Source organism: Carcharhinus amblyrhynchos, chromosome 4 (assembly GCF_965287045.1).
Source record: "Carcharhinus amblyrhynchos chromosome 4, sCarAmb.v2.hapA, whole genome shotgun sequence".
NCBI lineage: Eukaryota > Metazoa > Chordata > Chondrichthyes > Carcharhiniformes > Carcharhinidae > Carcharhinus > Carcharhinus amblyrhynchos.
In genome coordinates, this window is record NC_137327.1 from 72,624,963 (window position 1) to 72,642,675 (window position 17,713).

A 17,713-nucleotide genomic window follows, 5' to 3' on the forward strand; every position below is an offset into this window, starting at 1 on the left:
CCCAATGGATTTCTATACTGCCCCAGTCCCCTCTCCTTTCTGTAATATTGCTATCACAATCCATGCCCAATCCAAGTTGCTAATTTCAACTAAATTAGGCAGCCAATTTCCCTTTCAGGCCACCATGTCAGCTGACAGTAAACACTGCTCCCTTCAAATTTATGATCCCAAAGCTCCATAAATCATTAATCTGTCCTTCCAAACTACCTACCTCTAATCTTATTTTCCAAGGTTGTTCAGTATGTTTTCACTTTCCAAGTCCCACCTTTGCTTGGGACTGACTTGGGACATCTTGTTAAAGTTGTACAAGACATTGGTAAGGCCACAATTGAATATTGTGTGCAATTCTGGTCACTCTATTATAGAAAGGATATTATTAAACTAGGAAGAGTGCACAGATTTACTGCTGGGTGACTTGATGGATTGAGTTCTAAGGAGAGGCTGAATAGACTGGGACTTTTTCCTCTGGAGCGTAGGAAGCTGAGGTCTATAAAATAATGAGGGGCATAGACAAGGTAAATAGCCAATATCTTTTCCCAAAGGTAGGGAGTCTAAAACTAGAGGGCATAGGTTTAAGGTGAGTGTGGAGAGATACAAAAATGTCCAGAGGGGCAATTCTTTCACACAGAAGGTGGTGTCTGGAACAAGCTGCCAGAGGTAGCAGTAGGAGCGGGTACAATTTTATCTGTTAAAAAACATTTAGATAGTTACATGGGCACAATGGGTATAGAAGGATATGGGCCAAATGCAGGCAATTGGGATTAGTTTAGGGGTTTTAAAAAAAGGGCAACAAGTTGGGCTGAAGCCGAAGGGCATGTTTCCATGCTGTAAACCTCTATGACTCTATGCTGCAGAGGCATCTTTGAACTCTTCTGAGCACTGAACCAGACCCTAAAATCACAAAGACATCCTGTGACTGACCATTGTTAACTACTTCTCCTCATTGTTTTTGACCTGTCTGCAACCATCGATTCACTTCTATTGCCTTTTCTCTGTTGCCCAGTTGGACAATGACTCCCTCTCAACATGATTCCCTTTTTAAAGGGATGTGTTTTAAAACACATCAGGTTTCACATGCATGTTGACAACAACCAGTTCATCCCTCCACATAGTTTGTTTGAATCCAATCCTGAAGGAGCAACAATTTTATTTAAGTATTGGCTAGGCTGAAGCTATTTCCTTTAGTCACTGCCACAAACTGCATTCCCTAATTATCAAATACAGCCTGCTTGAGCACCATCTGAACTAGACAGGTCAGAACCTTGCCATCCTACTTGACAAGCTTTCAATCACATAAACACCAGCACCAAGACTGCTCACATTTACTGCCATAAAATTGTTAATTTCTAGCCATATTTCAGCTCATTTGCTGACAATTCTCATCCATGCCTCTGCTAGCTCTGAATTTGACTATTTTGCTGTTCTCCCAGCTGGCTTCCCAACCTCTCTGTAAACTTCTGCCTGGTTCTGAGCTCACGAGCTCCATTTACCCATCACCTATGCTCGTTGGCCATCACTGGATCCTGGTCCAGCAAGACCTTGATTTTTTTCATCCTTCTTTTCAAATCCTTACCTCCCCTTCCTCCTCCCACTGCATTTGCAGCACTCCTTAAATTCTGATATTCTTGAGCATCCCAAATTTTAATTATTCCACAATTAATAGCCTGCCTTCAACTGCTTTGGGCCTAAACTGTTGAATTCCCTCCTGACAGCCACTCTCTCACCTTTCAAGATGTTTCTTAAAACCTACCACCTCTTTGACCAGACTTTTGATCAACAGTTCTAATATCTCACGTAGCTAAGTGTCAAATTTTGGTTGATAATGGTCTTGTACCATGCTTTTGGAACTTATTAAACACACTACATATTGTATTAGCAATGGTATCACAATGCCTACTGAACACAACCAATCCCCTAGTGTGCATACAACTTAACGGGAATGAGAGTGCGAGTGAGGGGGAGAGTGCACACAAGAGAGGCTGAGCATGTGGAAGAGACGGAGAGTTAAAGCCTGAGAAAGTGTGCATATGAGGATGTTGAGTAAGGACAGGGCCTGGATCAGCTTTATAGACAAATTGACCACTTTGGACACACAGATGAATAATGGCCATCTGGATAAAGCAGAAGGGCCCCAGCATGCAGTAAATGCCTTTACAACAGCATGAAACAAAGAATCTTCAGGAAGAAGAAACACGGCAATCACTATTTTGGCAGACATCTAAGTAGAGATCCTAGATTTCTTCTTGCTTGACTGCAGCTCTCCATTTACCATTCTGTCGAGTGGCCTGTGCCAATGCTTTCCCTGCAACAGGATCTCAGACCCGAAAGACCCCCTCCCCCCGCAACAGGATCTCAGAAACCTGAAAAATCCTACTACACAGCGAGTCTTTCTCCACCAGTTAATCGTGCAGTATTTGCATGATTAAGAGTATTTGACAGATTTTTAGAACAAAGCCAAAGTACCCTGAGTCTGTTTCTCATCAGACAAATATGACCATCAAAAGAGTTAAAAAAATCCAGAATATTTTTGGAGCAATCTTTATTTATACATTTTGCTTATTTCAGACATTTAAAACCGTCAACAACATTTTCAAGACCGTAAATCCAGAAATGTTATTTCATTGGTATTGAAGAGTCTCATCTTCACAGGCTTTTCTATTTGAGAGCCTTGCGTTGCAATAGTACACATTTTCTCTATTTACCACAAAAGTTCCAAGACTTTTTTTATACACAGTTTGAACATCAAATAGTCTTAATACAACCCAGTAAAGTAAAAGGTCATCCATTCCACCCAGTTCTAGTAAAATTTGACGAAAACAACAAAGAAATTTGTCATCTGTAAAGTGGTACATTGAGTAATAAAAAGGGAAAGCACAATAACTGAACATACAAAACAAAGGAAAGCATGTGGCTGGATTATCAGTATCCTTGCACTCTTAAAAGAATGCACTTTGAGTTTTACAACCGCTCGTTAACCAACCCCTCCCCTCCCACACACACTCCGTTTCCATGGCTGCAGCAAATGAAATTAAAGTTACATTTTCCAGTGATTAGTTTGACTTGGCACCAGTTTTAAATTGGAACCTAATTTTAGTGAATTGACTGAATACGGTACTTTTTGTTAAACCTGTCCAGCTACAACTTAGCAGAACTTTATTATACAGCATTCGTTATCAATATATTAAGACTGCCATTGATGTGCTTGCAAAATTCTGCCAGAACTTTTTTAAAAATCAGCTCCCTTACAAGGCACACTATGATCTATGGAATAAATTTGCATTCTTTGAAGCAGAAAATCTAATAATTGATTTCCAGGCTGGAACTTGCACACATATACAACTTCAAAACAAACAATACTATACTGTACTTGGACAAAGTGGAATTTAATGGATTTATTCTTCTGCCCTTTAAGATGCACACTAGGATATTTACAATCATTTCTGCAGCCACCGTCTAAATAACCACACAGTTTACCAACAAAACTGTTCTCCAATGTCCAAACCAATTCCATGTAAAATACTGAGGTTCATAATAAAGTGTCTAACATTGCTGACCATTGCAATTCTTTGATTTCTGCTTCAATCCAATGGTAATTAAAAGCCCAGGTGTTTGCAGCAGATTATAGTGTGCCACATCAGAATTCAGTTTCAATACAATGCCAGGTAACAATTAGTTCTTCTTTTTGCTGATGAAAACTTTGATCGCTCCAGTGAAATCAGCAGACAAGAGTACTTCGGTGATATCTGCTTTCAATGCACCTGTTACGAAAGAGAGATAAGTGTCAGATCTCAGTTTTTAGCATATGCACACCTCAACAGAATGCAACAATGCTGCTCATCCACTAAGATCACTGCACTATAAAACAAAATCTTCTTTAAAACACAATTGAGCTCTCTTTACATATTCCCCACCTTCCATACCCATTCCATCTTTCTCAATGACACTACTATGCAAGTTCTTTGAACTGTTGTCTCTTTCAAGGTAGCTTAGATTGACTTCTGTGGAGCAGGTCCCACTGATGTTATTTCTTCTGTCCTGCAAACATGTACAGACAGATATTCCCATTCAAAGAATTAGGACAAAACACACCGAATTCTGCCCAAATACCAATAAAACGCATCTATTCAGGACACTGGCTCAGAATGAAGAACAAATCTCTATAAACTAATGAATTACCCTTGTAGATTAGGTATGGATTTTAGGTATGGATATGATCAGCGCAACTTGTGGGCCGAAGGGCCTGTTTGTGCTGTAGTGTTCTATGTTCTATTACTGAATTGTTCCTATTTTCTCCATTATAAGTAATGTGACGATATCACTAATTAAACTCTCCAAATGGGTATTATATAAAAGAAGAATACACTATCACTATTTACCAGTCTATACCAATCTATGTGGTGCAACATCTGAAAATATAGATAACATACCAGAAGGTATATGATCTGTATCAATGCCAACACCATCACCATCTGCTTTCTCTGATTGTGGAACATCAGACAGCATCAGACTTGGACTTGGTGCAAAAATTGCTGAAGTGACAACTGCGTTATGTGCTACACAAGAGAAAGACAGATTATGATTAACTATAGAATTCATATCAGTATTTGATGTATTCAAAGTACAGATTTGCCAAAACATATTACCTATACGACAAGGGTTTCAAATTCAGCAATGTTCAAAACATTCAAAATATAGCAGCTTGGTCTCAGTTTAAGTTAAAGAAAGCAATAATTATTGTATTGGTATGTTTTCAAATGGCACTGTTCCTGGAGAAGCACTGTGACCTCAGAGGATAAAGTGTGACTAAGTACAATGAGTGATACAGAGTTACCAGCACACAAAAATAAAGGTGTGACTGAGTACAGTTACGAAATCAGAGCAGGACTATGAAGACAGAGAGCAGAATGAGATTGATTATATTGCTCTACGGAGAGCTGGCATGGACTAGATGGACCCATTGTTCTCCTTCAGTGATGTACTGACTCGATGACACTAAAGCAGTGATATAAGTAGTGAGCAGAGGCACAAAAGGTGTGACTGGGTACAAATGAGATAATTTCATTCAGCACTGCAGCAATTTGCTTTATGAAGTGATTGTAAACTTTTTTTTAAGGAAAATAAGAGACCAACATTTAAAAGGCTTCGTTGGAGAAATTCAAAGCAATTTTATTTGATGCATCTTTAGGAAATCACAGTTTTAGCACATTACAAGTTACCTTTAATCCCTTCCCAAAAGTCATTACGATCTCTTCGCACTGAAGTAAACTTGCTGACATCATGGTAAGTGCTCCAAATGTAAAAGTATCTATCTTCAGATCCACTTATTATGTAAGTGTAGTCATGACTAAAAAATAAAAATCACAAAGTATGTAAAAAGACACACAGGAATGGAAGAACAATTTGAAATCATGTTAACAATGCAGGGTAACTGAATCATGAGGATCAGGTTGAATGATTTCTGGTGAAAGGTAATATCCACCTCTGCAGTTTAAACAACGCAGTGCAGATAATAGCTGTTCAAGGAATATTCCTAGTCTGAAGTTGAGCTTTACACAACAGCATCCCACTGCCTAGCGGATTGATCGTGATTTTTCTGCACCATACAGGTGAGCAAATGAATGAGAATCAAAAGCACGAGAGGGAGGAGCATACCCACAAGGAACCCTTTGTTTCCATTATGTTTCTGGTACAGTGGTACAGAGTCTGCCAACTGCCTGCACCACTTAATAAAACCTGTAAGTGTATGAACTAAAAAGATGTTGTAGAAATCCTTAGGTAGGACAGTTTGGCTGTGTTTTTTAGGCCTACAATAGAGGTTAGTTTTGTTGGCTAAAGTCTGGTATGAAGAAGATGGTAAAAAGTCTGACACATCATGAACAAGATGGCCAGGGATCCGGAGAACAGGTCTCTGACAAATTCTTGGGCATCGTTTGAAAGCTGCACTATAAAATGCAATTTAGGAGGAAAGTTGCATTGTGACATTGTCCTCTTCATTAGATAATAGGGTATTGCAAAAGCCTTCATTGGCCAAAGCAGCAACCGGTAGGTCAAATCCAAGGCAAACATTTCATCAAGGTTATTGGCTAGATACAATGCAGCTTTCCCAATGTGAGCCATTAATAAATTGCCAAATATTCATAAGAACATCAGAAAATAAAGAACAGGAGCAGTCTGCACCACCATTTGAGAAAATCTGATTATGGCCTTAACTCCATTTTCCCACCTGCCCCCCATAATTCTCAACTCAATTATTAAAGATCTGCTCAACTTGGCTTTGACAATATTCAATTAAATAGCCCTGTTTGCTGGGGAAGAGACTTTCTAAGACTGACAATTATCAGAAGCAGAAATTACTCTTCATCTCAGTCTTAAATAGGAGACCTCTGATTTTGAAACTGTGCCCCCAGTTCTAGGTTCCCTCGCAAGGGAAAACATGCTCTCAGCTTCTACCTTGCTAAGCCCCCTCAGAATCTTATCTGTTTCAACAAGATCATTTGAAGCAGATTTAACAATCTTCAATTTCCATAAGACTATTTTGTCCTTTTCTAATTTTCTCTCCCATCTCTCCATCAATGCATTATTCTCCAACGAAGTGTGAAAGCTTGACTACCTTGCCAAGCCCCCTCAGAATCTTATCTGTTCAACAAGATCATTTGAAGCAGATTTAACAATCTTCAATTTCCATAAGACTATTTTGTCCTTTTCTAATTTTCTCTCCCATCTCTCCATCAATGCATTATTCTCCAATGAAGTGTGAAAGCTTGACTGGGTTGCCAATACTTAATTAGAAACAAATGTCAGAAGTCCAATTCAGGACTTGAACCAGAAAATAACAAACAGCTTACACTTAAGCTAATACCTTTAATATGGGAAGACATCCCGAAACATTTCACAGAGGTACAAAGGAAATTGATGTCAAGCTAAAGGTGATATAAGTGGTAACTAAAACCTTGGTCACAAAAGGAGGATTATAAAAAAGGGATTTCAAGGAGAGCTAGTGAAATGGTTTTGGTAGAAAATTGCAGAAAGTGAGACATAGGCAACTGAAAGCAAGAGCTTTCAGAGGAGTCAGAGGAGTGAAGATTCCACATTTGGTGAATGGTATTGAATTGCAGGCGGCTTTGTAGATGTGGAGTGGAAAAAGACAATGAAGGAATTTGAGAACAACAAGAATTTAAATCTGACGTTCTAAGAGGTTGGGAGTGCCACTGATCAACAAGGGCAGCTGTGACAGTCAGGTTTTGGCGGAGGTTAAGTTGGTACTTTTGGACACTGAGGATGCAAGGTTGGAAAGCAGATTGTTGCAGCAATCAAGATCAGAAGCATCAAACGCACGCAGCAAAGTTTCAGTAGCAAACGATAAAGACATCAGCAGAAACAGACCAAGACAAAGAGGTGGAAATGGTTGATGGAATTAGGCTCTCAAGTACAGTACATAAGAGGTCCTTCAGATAGACCTTTGTTTGCTTCAGTGGCTCAATTGCACATTTAAGATCGGACAGGAGGAGCAATGAGCTGTCAGCACCCTGTCCAACCTTCCTTCCTCAGTCAAAACCTCCAAAAACAGCAAACTGATCTTGCTGCTTTGCAACATAAGCTTTGTAAAGAACAGCTGTCTTGTTCCCATGTAACAATCTTAATGCACAGTAATGTCAACTTCATGAAGCCGTAAGACTTTCCTGAAGTCATTATATAAATAAAAGTCCTTTTCTAATGTTGGGCCAGATCAGTGGACATTCAGCTAAATATTAGGAACTGGGTGGTTCGTCACCTGTTTTTTTCATTATGGATACTGAATTTTCCATGTAGATTTTTGCTTCCACTGGAACCAATATTAATTTATTAACAAGAAAATTGCAACATTCTTGAACTTCACCTGCTCCTTGGATTGGCCAAAATCCTGCACTGGGGCCCAAACTAACTGAGTGTCCTAGGTGCTCGATACATGGATATGTTTCACCCCGTATGAGATTTGCTTAAAAGCATGGCTACCAAAATGCTTTATGACACAGTATTTTATTTAACTCACTTGTAACCCATATGTGGTGAGATGGAATTGGAGAAATTAATCTTATGAGGAGGGTGTATAATTTTCAGAAGTAGCATTACATTCACAAGTGCTGGCTCTCATTTTTGTCTAAAGTACGTGTTCCAAAGCCAGCAAGAACACAGACTCCAAATCTGCATAAAATTCCCACAGGACCCATGATTTGTTTCATTGTGGATTATTAGCAAACTTCATTAAAACAAAACCAACTGGCAACATGTGTATTTGCAAAAATGTAACACTAAGTTGATGCTATGAGAAAGCAGCAATCATTTGTGCAAAAATTGGGCTGTATTGTCCAAAGATGGAAGCAGAAAGTACCACTGAGGTTAAACCATGGAGAAATTCACATACTTACCTAAAACTTGCTTTGATTTGGCTACTGCTGTTAACATAGCCTTTATATTTCATAGAAATGGACAAATCTCTGAGGTCGTACAGACGAATTCGTGAATCATTGGAGGTCACAAGGATCTAAATTTAAGAGTTCAAAATGTTAAGATGTCCACTGTTATTGAAACACAAACCATTGCACCCTGCTCCCCCACAGATGTACCCACCTTATTTTCACCAGGTAGTGGCTCAATGCCTGTGATTTTTCTCCCAACTCTGTTTCTCCCCCTAGTGGAACGGACATGTATCTGTGTGTGGTATTTCAGATGCTGGGGAGGGAATGGTTCAACAAACAGCCAGAATTACACTGCTTATATCCTTTAAATAATTTTATTGAAAGAGAAACGGATTGTGAATTTACACGGCAAGTGCAGGTTTTTCAAAACCATGTGGCACACAAACTATAGCAAAATCAAGTTTCCCTCCAGGCCCACATTACAAAATGTAGAGACAATCCACATCAAATATCGAAACTAAATCCATCTTGTCCACCAAACTATAATTACCTCTGTGTCGTAGAAGATGCATCTGCCATCATAGGTGCCAATTACTGCATATTTACCATTTTGGCAGAAGTTTGCTGCTGTTATTAGTTTTGTTTGTCCATCAATTTCATTCCATAATGCTACCTTCTTGTCAGGAATGTTCCACAAACGGAGTTTCCCATCAAGCGACCCACTTAAGAAATACCTATCATCCTGGAGAAAAAAGGAGCAGATGGAACAATCACATTGGTATCCCAAGACTCGATTTTATTCTGGGTTCAAGTTCTCTTCCTGCACAGTAGCAGAAACTTAAAAAGGTGAAATGAGTTGAGCAAGTCAGAGAAAACAAGTCACTGTACCCATACTGGCCTGCCCATTGCATTAATTCAAACACATGAGTATTCTCCAGAGTAGTATAGTTCTGATTTGCATAACAGTGAATCTGTAAGGAAACTTCCAGGAAGGGGAATTGATTTTCTGGATTCAACATATTTCTACTTTGTGTACACTTGTGGGATTGAGTTGCACTACAAGGCTAAGTGTACAGTATAGACAAACTCCTGATAGATGGTGTGCTGACCTACAGAAGAATGTCAGTTTAAGAACTTGTCCATCAGTCCTGATGTTACCATCTGAAGAAAAGCAGGGAGTTCTCAGCCTCTGTCCTCATCCCCACATCCTGCCAGAACTAGAACACCACATAGTAGGCCAACTGGACATCCTTCTAGCTTCTAGACACTTGAGATGTCACAAGATGTTATAATGATGCAAGATCTTTCTTAAAAAAAACTTTCATAAAAATTGCAGGTGTGCTAATCAGATAGTATGTCTGTTAAAAGTTGTGATAGATACAGAAAAAGTTTAATGCTAATGCTCATGTGCTGAATTAGGAGAGGAATATCTGGTATGATTGACCTCGTGTTTTGAAGAAAGACATGTGAAACTTGCAGTGCAAATTTGCTTCAGTGAAACATGACCCAAAAACCTTTTAAAGTGAGTTTAAAAATAAAACATGGCAAAGTTATTTCCACGTGCCTCAGTACGTGACACTTATGCCCTGTTAAATAACATTCTTTGGTACAACTGTTAGTATTACATCTGACCCTTTGTCAACAGGTACAAGGTTAAGCTAATGCAAAGCTAGGTAGGACACAGAGGCTGCAAAGAGGCATTGCCAAGTTGAGTGAGTGAACAGCAAGATATTTTATTAGTTTTGATATTGATTAGAAAAGCAGAATTTTTTCCCCCAAAATGTTAATCTTTCAAATGTTGATGTTCAAAAGAGCATGGATGTGCTCATAAGAATTGCACAATTGGGGATTGGTGTTTAAGAATAAGGAAATCCCATTACAATCATATAGGGCTTTTGTGAGCCCACACCTTGAGCACTATGTGCAGTTTGGTACTCTGACATAAAGAAGGATATATTTGATTTGGAAATGGTACAGCAAGAGTTCACTAGATTGGCTCCTGGGATGAGAGGACGATTTGATTGCCCACATAAATTGGGCATGTACTCTCTGGAGTTTTGAAGTATAACAGGAAATCTAATTGAAACATACAAGATTCTGGAGAGGTGTGACCGGGTGGATGTCAAGAGGTTGCTTCCCCTGGCTGGGGAATCAAGACCACAGGAGCAAGATAAGGGTTCAATCATTCCAAACTGAGACAAAGGTAATTTTTTTTCACTTTTAAAATTGCGAATCTTTGGAAAGTTACATTGTTCCACTGTTGAGTGCATTCAATACTGAGATCCATAGATTTTTGAAATGGGGAAATAAGGGATATGGTAAATGGGTGGGAAAGTGGAGCTGAAGCAGAAGATTAGTCATGATCTTTGAGTAACAGAGTACACTAGGAGCTGAATGGGTCTACTCCTTTTCCTATTCTTGTTATGTTAACAGTCAACATCTTCAACTAACACTGTTGTAGGTATTTTAAAAAATAATAAATCTTCTCATAATAAAAGCAAATATCTGCATTTGTTACTTACTCTTGGATGAAAAGCAATAGCAGTGACAAAATCAATATGCTGAAAGCAGCACAGGCATTCCCTCCTCGATATATGCCACAATCGAACAGTTTTGTCCATAGATGATGACAGCAAGAAGTAGTTCTGTGGAGCGTAAAGCACCATGTTAAGGACATTTCCATGTTGATGGTAAAACTGGAGGGATTAAACGGCTGCTTAATGTGAGGAGGGATGTGACATACAACAGAAATTCTTGAATTGATCACCCATCCCCTACAAGAAATGCACACTTAATTTACCAAACAAGGATTCTGCATTTCAAAAAGCCTTAGTAAACATGACTAGGTACCAAGGTAAGAAAGAAGAGGAAAGCAACTGAGAAGTGGTTAAAAAGGAGTTACAACTCGTCTTTACTTATCAAAAACATTACAAAAGGTTAATTTTCCTACTTCTGTTATGGTCTTTCTTATCCTTTAAGACGTTTCAATTCTTCACAGAACTTAACATTGTCTAACATACAAACAGTTCCAAAGAAATCCTCATTAAAAAAGTGTTCTTGCTCATTTCTCATTATAGGTAATCTATCTCCATTTTACAAATAGGCATGGCTAACTTAACAAATCAGGGATTTTTTTGAGCCCATTAGAAAGCCTTGCAATACTCTTAAACCCACGCCAAGCTGTCTCCTTTCTGAATTTTAACAAATACAAGATAGTCATTCAGTTTATGAACAAGGAGAGACCATATGTTCAGCTGCCTCCTCAGCATCCCCCTTCCCACTGAGCCAAACCCTTTCACTATTCTCACTGTGAAAACATGCACTCAAAAAACTCACCTTGGACTTGCACCCTTGCCAACCACCACTCCATCTCTTACCTTTCTTTTTTCCTTACTTCCCTAACTTCCAATTAAGTTTCAACTCCACTACAGTACTAAAAAAGAAAATGATGCTTCTGACTGTGATTAATCATATCCAGTCTGCTTCGAAGTGGCCCTTAACATGCTCAATCAGCCCATCTTTCTCCAACTGCTTTTTACCATTATCCAACTGATTGGGACTTTCCTCAGTTGGTTCTAATCTTATCGATGCAACTGTAGCCACAGTATCTGCAGCTATGTTCTGTACTTGCTCACTGTCAATCCCTCTTTGCTCATCTGTATGCTGTCCCATGTTGGTTTCATCTGCACATACAGGATCAGCTTCAACAGGTAAGCTGATGATACCATGTCACCATCTCTCTCTACCGATTCCATGTTGTCAGACAACTCAACAGGCATCTAGCCTTGGAAGAGTTACGAACTTGGGAAGCCACTATCTTATGCCCCTCCTCAAAACCCTGCAGCTTTGTCATCAATCCCATCATCCTGCCATAGTACTGAATCAGACTGTTTGCAACCTGCCTATCCTCGTTGATCTACAACTGAGTATCCAACCCACATCATCAAGATGAGATACTTCAAACTCCACATTGTTGGTTACCTTCATTTCTTTTTAACATAGTTGCTGCTGAAACCATCATCCATGTTTTCGTTGCCCCCAGGTTCACTATTCCAATTTCCCTCTGTAAATCTGAGCTGATCCAAATTTTTGATGCCCATTTGCTATCATACATCTTGGGGAGGGAGTCGAACATATGGTCCTCGCTGACTTGACAGGTTTTATTTGCTCTCCAAAGTGTGTTACCTAAAATTCTTGTCCATGTGTTTAATCCCTTCATGACCTCACTTGTCTTGGAACTTTTCCCAGTTTGAATCTCTTACTCCAGAATTTGTTCATTGGATTACCCTCTCTCTGTCTCTCTATTAGTAGCTATACCTTCAGTCACTTATGCCCCATTCTCTAGAATTCTTCCCCAATTCCATCACCTCCCTTTCTCTCGCCTTGAAGGTCCTCCATAAAACCCAAGCTCAAGGTCATCCCTCAATTAATTTTTTTGTCTCCTGTATCCAATTTTTCTTCATGCCTCTCTGAAGTGCTTTGGGGTGTTGTTTTCTACGTCAAAGGCACTAAATAAATACAAGTTGCTGTTGCAATACAAACTTTTTAAGATGTGATGCCATGGATGATATCCACGCACAAGATTTAGAATCCCATAGAGACCTATAATGTACATGAAATTATATACGAATACTGTAGATGTGGAATATTCTTCTACCTTTGACCACGAGAGGTCCAGAAGATCAGCAGTATGCCCCTTGTATTTACAAAATGGGTGCTGCCTAAATGGTGCATTTTTGTCTTCAGGATCAGACTCTTCAGTTCCACTGTATGCCTAAGAAACCACAGCAAAAAAATATGCAAGCTTATTCTAATTTTTATAAAGGAATGTTTCTAAATTCTCCATATTCAGACTTCATTGAATCCTCAAAGGATATTTAATAATGTTTAAGTATATAAAATTATAATATCAACTTGCAAATTTACAGTCCTCTCACATCAACATTACACTTAGGCCAATGAATCACTGCTCTAGAAGTAAAAATCACTTCATAGTGAATAATTTGGTGCAGGATTTTTGTAATTCTCTAATATCAAATTAGATGAAGTAGCAACTAGAATACTGACTGGGAAAAAATAACTGATGGCATTTTGGTAAAAATCATACAACTACACTTAAAATTAGTCATTATACAATAGTTAGGAACATAACATGGTTTCTGTTTAATCAGCAGCATTCTAATACGAACTTATTTTAATATACAGCTCTAAGCTTGTTTACTTTTATGATGCTGAAAGCTATTTCAGAATTGTTCTTGCTTATGGGTTCTTTGCTTCAACACAAAATGAGGGTGAAATTAACTTTTGGCGGTTGTGCAAAATGGGATGATATGAAATGGCAGTCAGTTGGACAGCCCTGTCTGATTTTATTGACTGAAGTCAATGGAAAAGGAAACATTATGGGATCTGAGCCACGCGTTGTCTATTTTCTGCTACCACCAAAGTCCAATTCCACCCCCACCTTCATTTTGTCTTCAATGTGTACTATTTCTATTTATGTACGTACCGTGTCAGTGTCAGACTTTGAAGAACTCAAGCTTTCTTGTGATGGGGATGGTGACACACGACCTTAATGAAGTCAAAATATTGTTACCAGCAGTGGCTGAAGAACATAATGTTAGTTTATTACTCCAGTAGCTTAAAGAGACTAATAACCCACAAACTTGGTTTTCTGCCTGCTAAATTTGCAATTCTTTTAGCTTTTTCCAACTATACCTCAAATTAGTCCACATGACATCCACAATAGCAAAGATCCAACTAAGGCAAACAAAAACAAAAACTTTGCTTGAGCAGTCACTGAAAACATTCTGACATTTTTCACAAATTGATGGCTACGAAGTCTCCTAATCATCCAATCAACTTGCATTGTAGTGCAAAGACTTTCCCCCATATTTTGTTTGCCTGCTGCATGGGAAGTAGTCATTGAATTTACTGTACAACACAGACCATATAATTTGTATGCCCTCGAGCTGCTTGTTTCAACAAGGTATCTTCTTCAAAGTCAGTATCTACAAATAGAGTTAATTCAACAGCAAATTTCATGTCCTTTCTCAAAACTAAATACTGTCTTAGAAGATATTAATAGAGCAACAACTTTCCTACAAGGACCATCTTCCATTGCTAACAAGTTCAGGACACCAATGGACTTTACTATTTGAAATTAATTGTCATTTTTTCTCTACAGTTTATGGGATCTTTTTGTGCGAAGTGGCCTCAAGATAAAGGGGGGGCGGTTCAGAACGGAGTTGAGGAGGAACTTCTTCACTCAAAGGGTGGTGAATCTCTGGAATTCTCTGCCCGTTGAAGTGGTGGAGGCTGCCTCGCTAAATATTTTTAAGAAGCGGGTTGATGGGTTTTTGATAAGAGAGGGGATTAAGGGTTATGGGGAGAGGGCGGGAAAGTGGAACTGAGCCACGACAGATCAGCCATGATCTTATTGAATGGCGGGGCAGGCTCGAAGGGCCAGATGGCCTACTCCTGCTCCTATTTCTTATGTTCTTATGTTTCTCTACATTACATCAGCAGTTCACTGGATGAGAAATCTCTGGAGATCAGAAAGGCTCCAAATACGTTTGCTCTTTCTAAAATTCAAAGTGAGTGCCAAGTTTGACCTGATTAATTCATTACTGCTATTAATATTTTTGAAAGGCTGTGAACAGTCAAGATTATGGATCTTTGCCTCAATATAGAACCCTGATAAATTATTCTCTGTTGACTACCAAATTCATCATTTATGGGTGAGAGTAAGTATAAATGTATATGAACGCCATCGTTTCAGACAGGAGCCCTCTCCCTTAGTGACCAGTTTTGCTGACAGTCCACTAATGCAAACAAACAGTAGGAGAGGCCACATTTCAGGAAAAGTTTACCTTCAGTGTTGTATTTCATCCTCATGTTGTTGAAGTAGTCCCAAGCATTTTTTAAAACCCATATTCGTACAACATTGTCTTGACCAGCTGTTGCAAGTAAACGGCCACAGTGTGAAAACTTCATTGTCCAGACGGCACCCTAAAAGCAAAAAATCATTATTTCTCCATATGTCCTTAATACATAACTGACAAGTGCCATTTTTTGTGAATCTACGTCTGTGGAATTTAGATTGTTGTGTGCTGTCAGCAAGGGATCAGGCTAGCTTCTAGAAGAACGGAAGCTTAAATTCTTCATGTGGAAGGCATATTTTGAAGGACTTTAGTGACTGACATTGATGACCTATATGTTGAATAGATTGCTGAGCTTATTTGTAAGATATGTTCTGATTGTCTCTGCCATTTAATGGGTAATATGATACTTAACCACAATTTGCCTTTAATGTTCAATTTATGTTGATTCTGGATGTTAGAGTATGAAAGGTTACTTAAGGTAGTATTTGATTGCTTAGTTTGACTCTTGTATAGAAAAAAAATCTTGTGTTTTAAACCAAGAAATCTTGGAATTATTTTAGTAAATAACTGGAATTTCGGATTTACTTAATAAAAAGCTACCAGGTCACTACTGAGTTATTAACAACAACATAAAGGATGGAGATAGGTTGGCAGCAAGTTGTACGACATTTTAAAATATAGTTATAAAAATTACACAGCACAAATATTAGCTGGACATTCGCAAAAGTTGACCAAAGTATTATTCGGTTTAGTATACCAAAACACATTAGGTGTTCTCTTAAAAGTCTCAGTAAGGCTGTAACTTGCATAACAATTTTACAGGAATATTTGCATCTTCAAAAACAATAACCAAAACGGAACAGAATTAGAATTAAAGGGAGAAGGTTGTGGTTAAATCGGTTTTGACCCCCTTATTCCTGATCTCTTCCCCTGGAATGTTTAATGTAATGGGCAGCACGATGGCACAGCAATCAGCACTGCTGCATCACAGCGCCAGGGACCCAGGTTTGATTCCCGCTTAGATCACTGTCTGTGTGGAGTCTGCACGTTCTCCCCGTATCGATGTAGGGTTTCTCCAGATGCTCCAGTTTCCTCCCACAGTCCAAAAAACGTGGTTAGGTGCACTGACCATGCTAAAATTCTCCCTCAGCGTACCTGAACTGGTGCCAGAATGCGGCGACAAGGGAATTTTCACAGTAACTTCACTGCAGTGTTAATGTAAGCCTACTTGTAACACTAATAAATAAACTTTAAAATGCAGATGACATGTTCACACTGCAGTATCATTGAAAATTCTGGAACTCTTCTCAACAGTCCTGTAGATGTTCCTACACCATCTGAAATGCAGTTGTTCAAGAAAATAGCACATCATCATCTCAAGTTTAAAAAGTGATTGATGATAAATAGTGACCAAGACAATGATGCCCACATTCCATGAATGAAAAATATTGCTCGAAAGAGCTACCATGGCTCCTGGTGGAACAGAAGCTCAGATTCAGAAAGCAGTGACAAGGGAAAGAAAAGACAAACAACAGAGGGGAAAAGGGAAAAGTTAGTTGTCAAAAGCCAAATCAGCACCAAATTAGTATTTGAGTCATCTGAAGATTCTGCATTCAGCCCAAACTTTTAAAAATATTAAGTCATGAATTTTTGAGTAAGCAATATTTCCAGTAATTTTTCCCCAAACAATGGCATAGGCAACATCAATGTCTTCAGATCTTCAAAAACCCAGGATATGGTTCGTAACTTATTGACACCATTGTCTTTGTTCAGTTAGAGAGACAGCATTGTTTGTAACATTATAGAACAAAAAAGAGATAGAACATCTTGAGGGCCTTGCATGTTTCTTCAACAGCAGAAATACAATGTATTTCTCACCACCAAACATGTTAATATAAGCATTTCAAATTATTATAATGCCTAAAATGTTTAGAAATCTGACACGGGGTAGAAGGCCTGCAATCCTGGCCCAGTAAAGCACCAACATATTTTCCCCCACCAGCAGATTCAAGTCATGGCTTGGTCTCAAATCTAAGGCTTTCCTTGCTCTAGGTTTATTCTACTGAAACACCAGAGAATGACCTCTGCAGGGATGTCTCACAGCATCAGATTCATCATTACTCACACAGTAACTGGATTGCTATATTTCTTAAAATCAGCATCCAGAGACCAGGATCTAGCAAGAAATACAGTGCAGCAGAGCAGGACACTAAGATCATTCCCCAGAAGCAAGAAAAACAGTAAAGCAAAAGTACCTGATGCAAAAAAAAATTAAACCTGGTAACTGTATTGTATAGGAATAGACAACCTCTCCAAATTTGAAAAGAGTTTGTAAATCTGCAAACACGTTTACAGTGAGGGGGGACGAGAGGAAGCAGATGGCAAGTTCAAAGGCCCAAAATAACTTAAAAATATCTCAATTTGTGGAGCTTTGCC

General features: G+C 38.8%; 1 protein-coding gene across 1 annotated transcript in view; it reads right to left on the bottom strand.

Annotated features, from left to right (window-relative positions):
* Positions 1 to 2,522: 2,522 nt before the first annotated feature.
* The window catches only part of wdr44 (WD repeat domain 44), a 74,924-nt gene continuing 59,733 nt past the window's right edge, over positions 2,523 to 17,713 (bottom strand). The window contains exons 11-20 of the mRNA XM_080187348.1: positions 15,266 to 15,404; positions 13,903 to 13,964; positions 13,054 to 13,170; positions 10,919 to 11,041; positions 8,947 to 9,138; positions 8,608 to 8,709; positions 8,406 to 8,521; positions 5,217 to 5,344; positions 4,428 to 4,553; positions 2,523 to 3,758 (exon numbers count right to left, since the gene is read on the bottom strand). Coding sequence (XP_080043474.1) covers positions 3,670 to 3,758; positions 4,428 to 4,553; positions 5,217 to 5,344; positions 8,406 to 8,521; positions 8,608 to 8,709; positions 8,947 to 9,138; positions 10,919 to 11,041; positions 13,054 to 13,170; positions 13,903 to 13,964; positions 15,266 to 15,404 — 1,194 coding nt within the window. The 3' untranslated portion in view covers positions 2,523 to 3,669. The remainder of the gene's footprint in view (positions 3,759 to 4,427; positions 4,554 to 5,216; positions 5,345 to 8,405; positions 8,522 to 8,607; positions 8,710 to 8,946; positions 9,139 to 10,918; positions 11,042 to 13,053; positions 13,171 to 13,902; positions 13,965 to 15,265; positions 15,405 to 17,713) is intronic.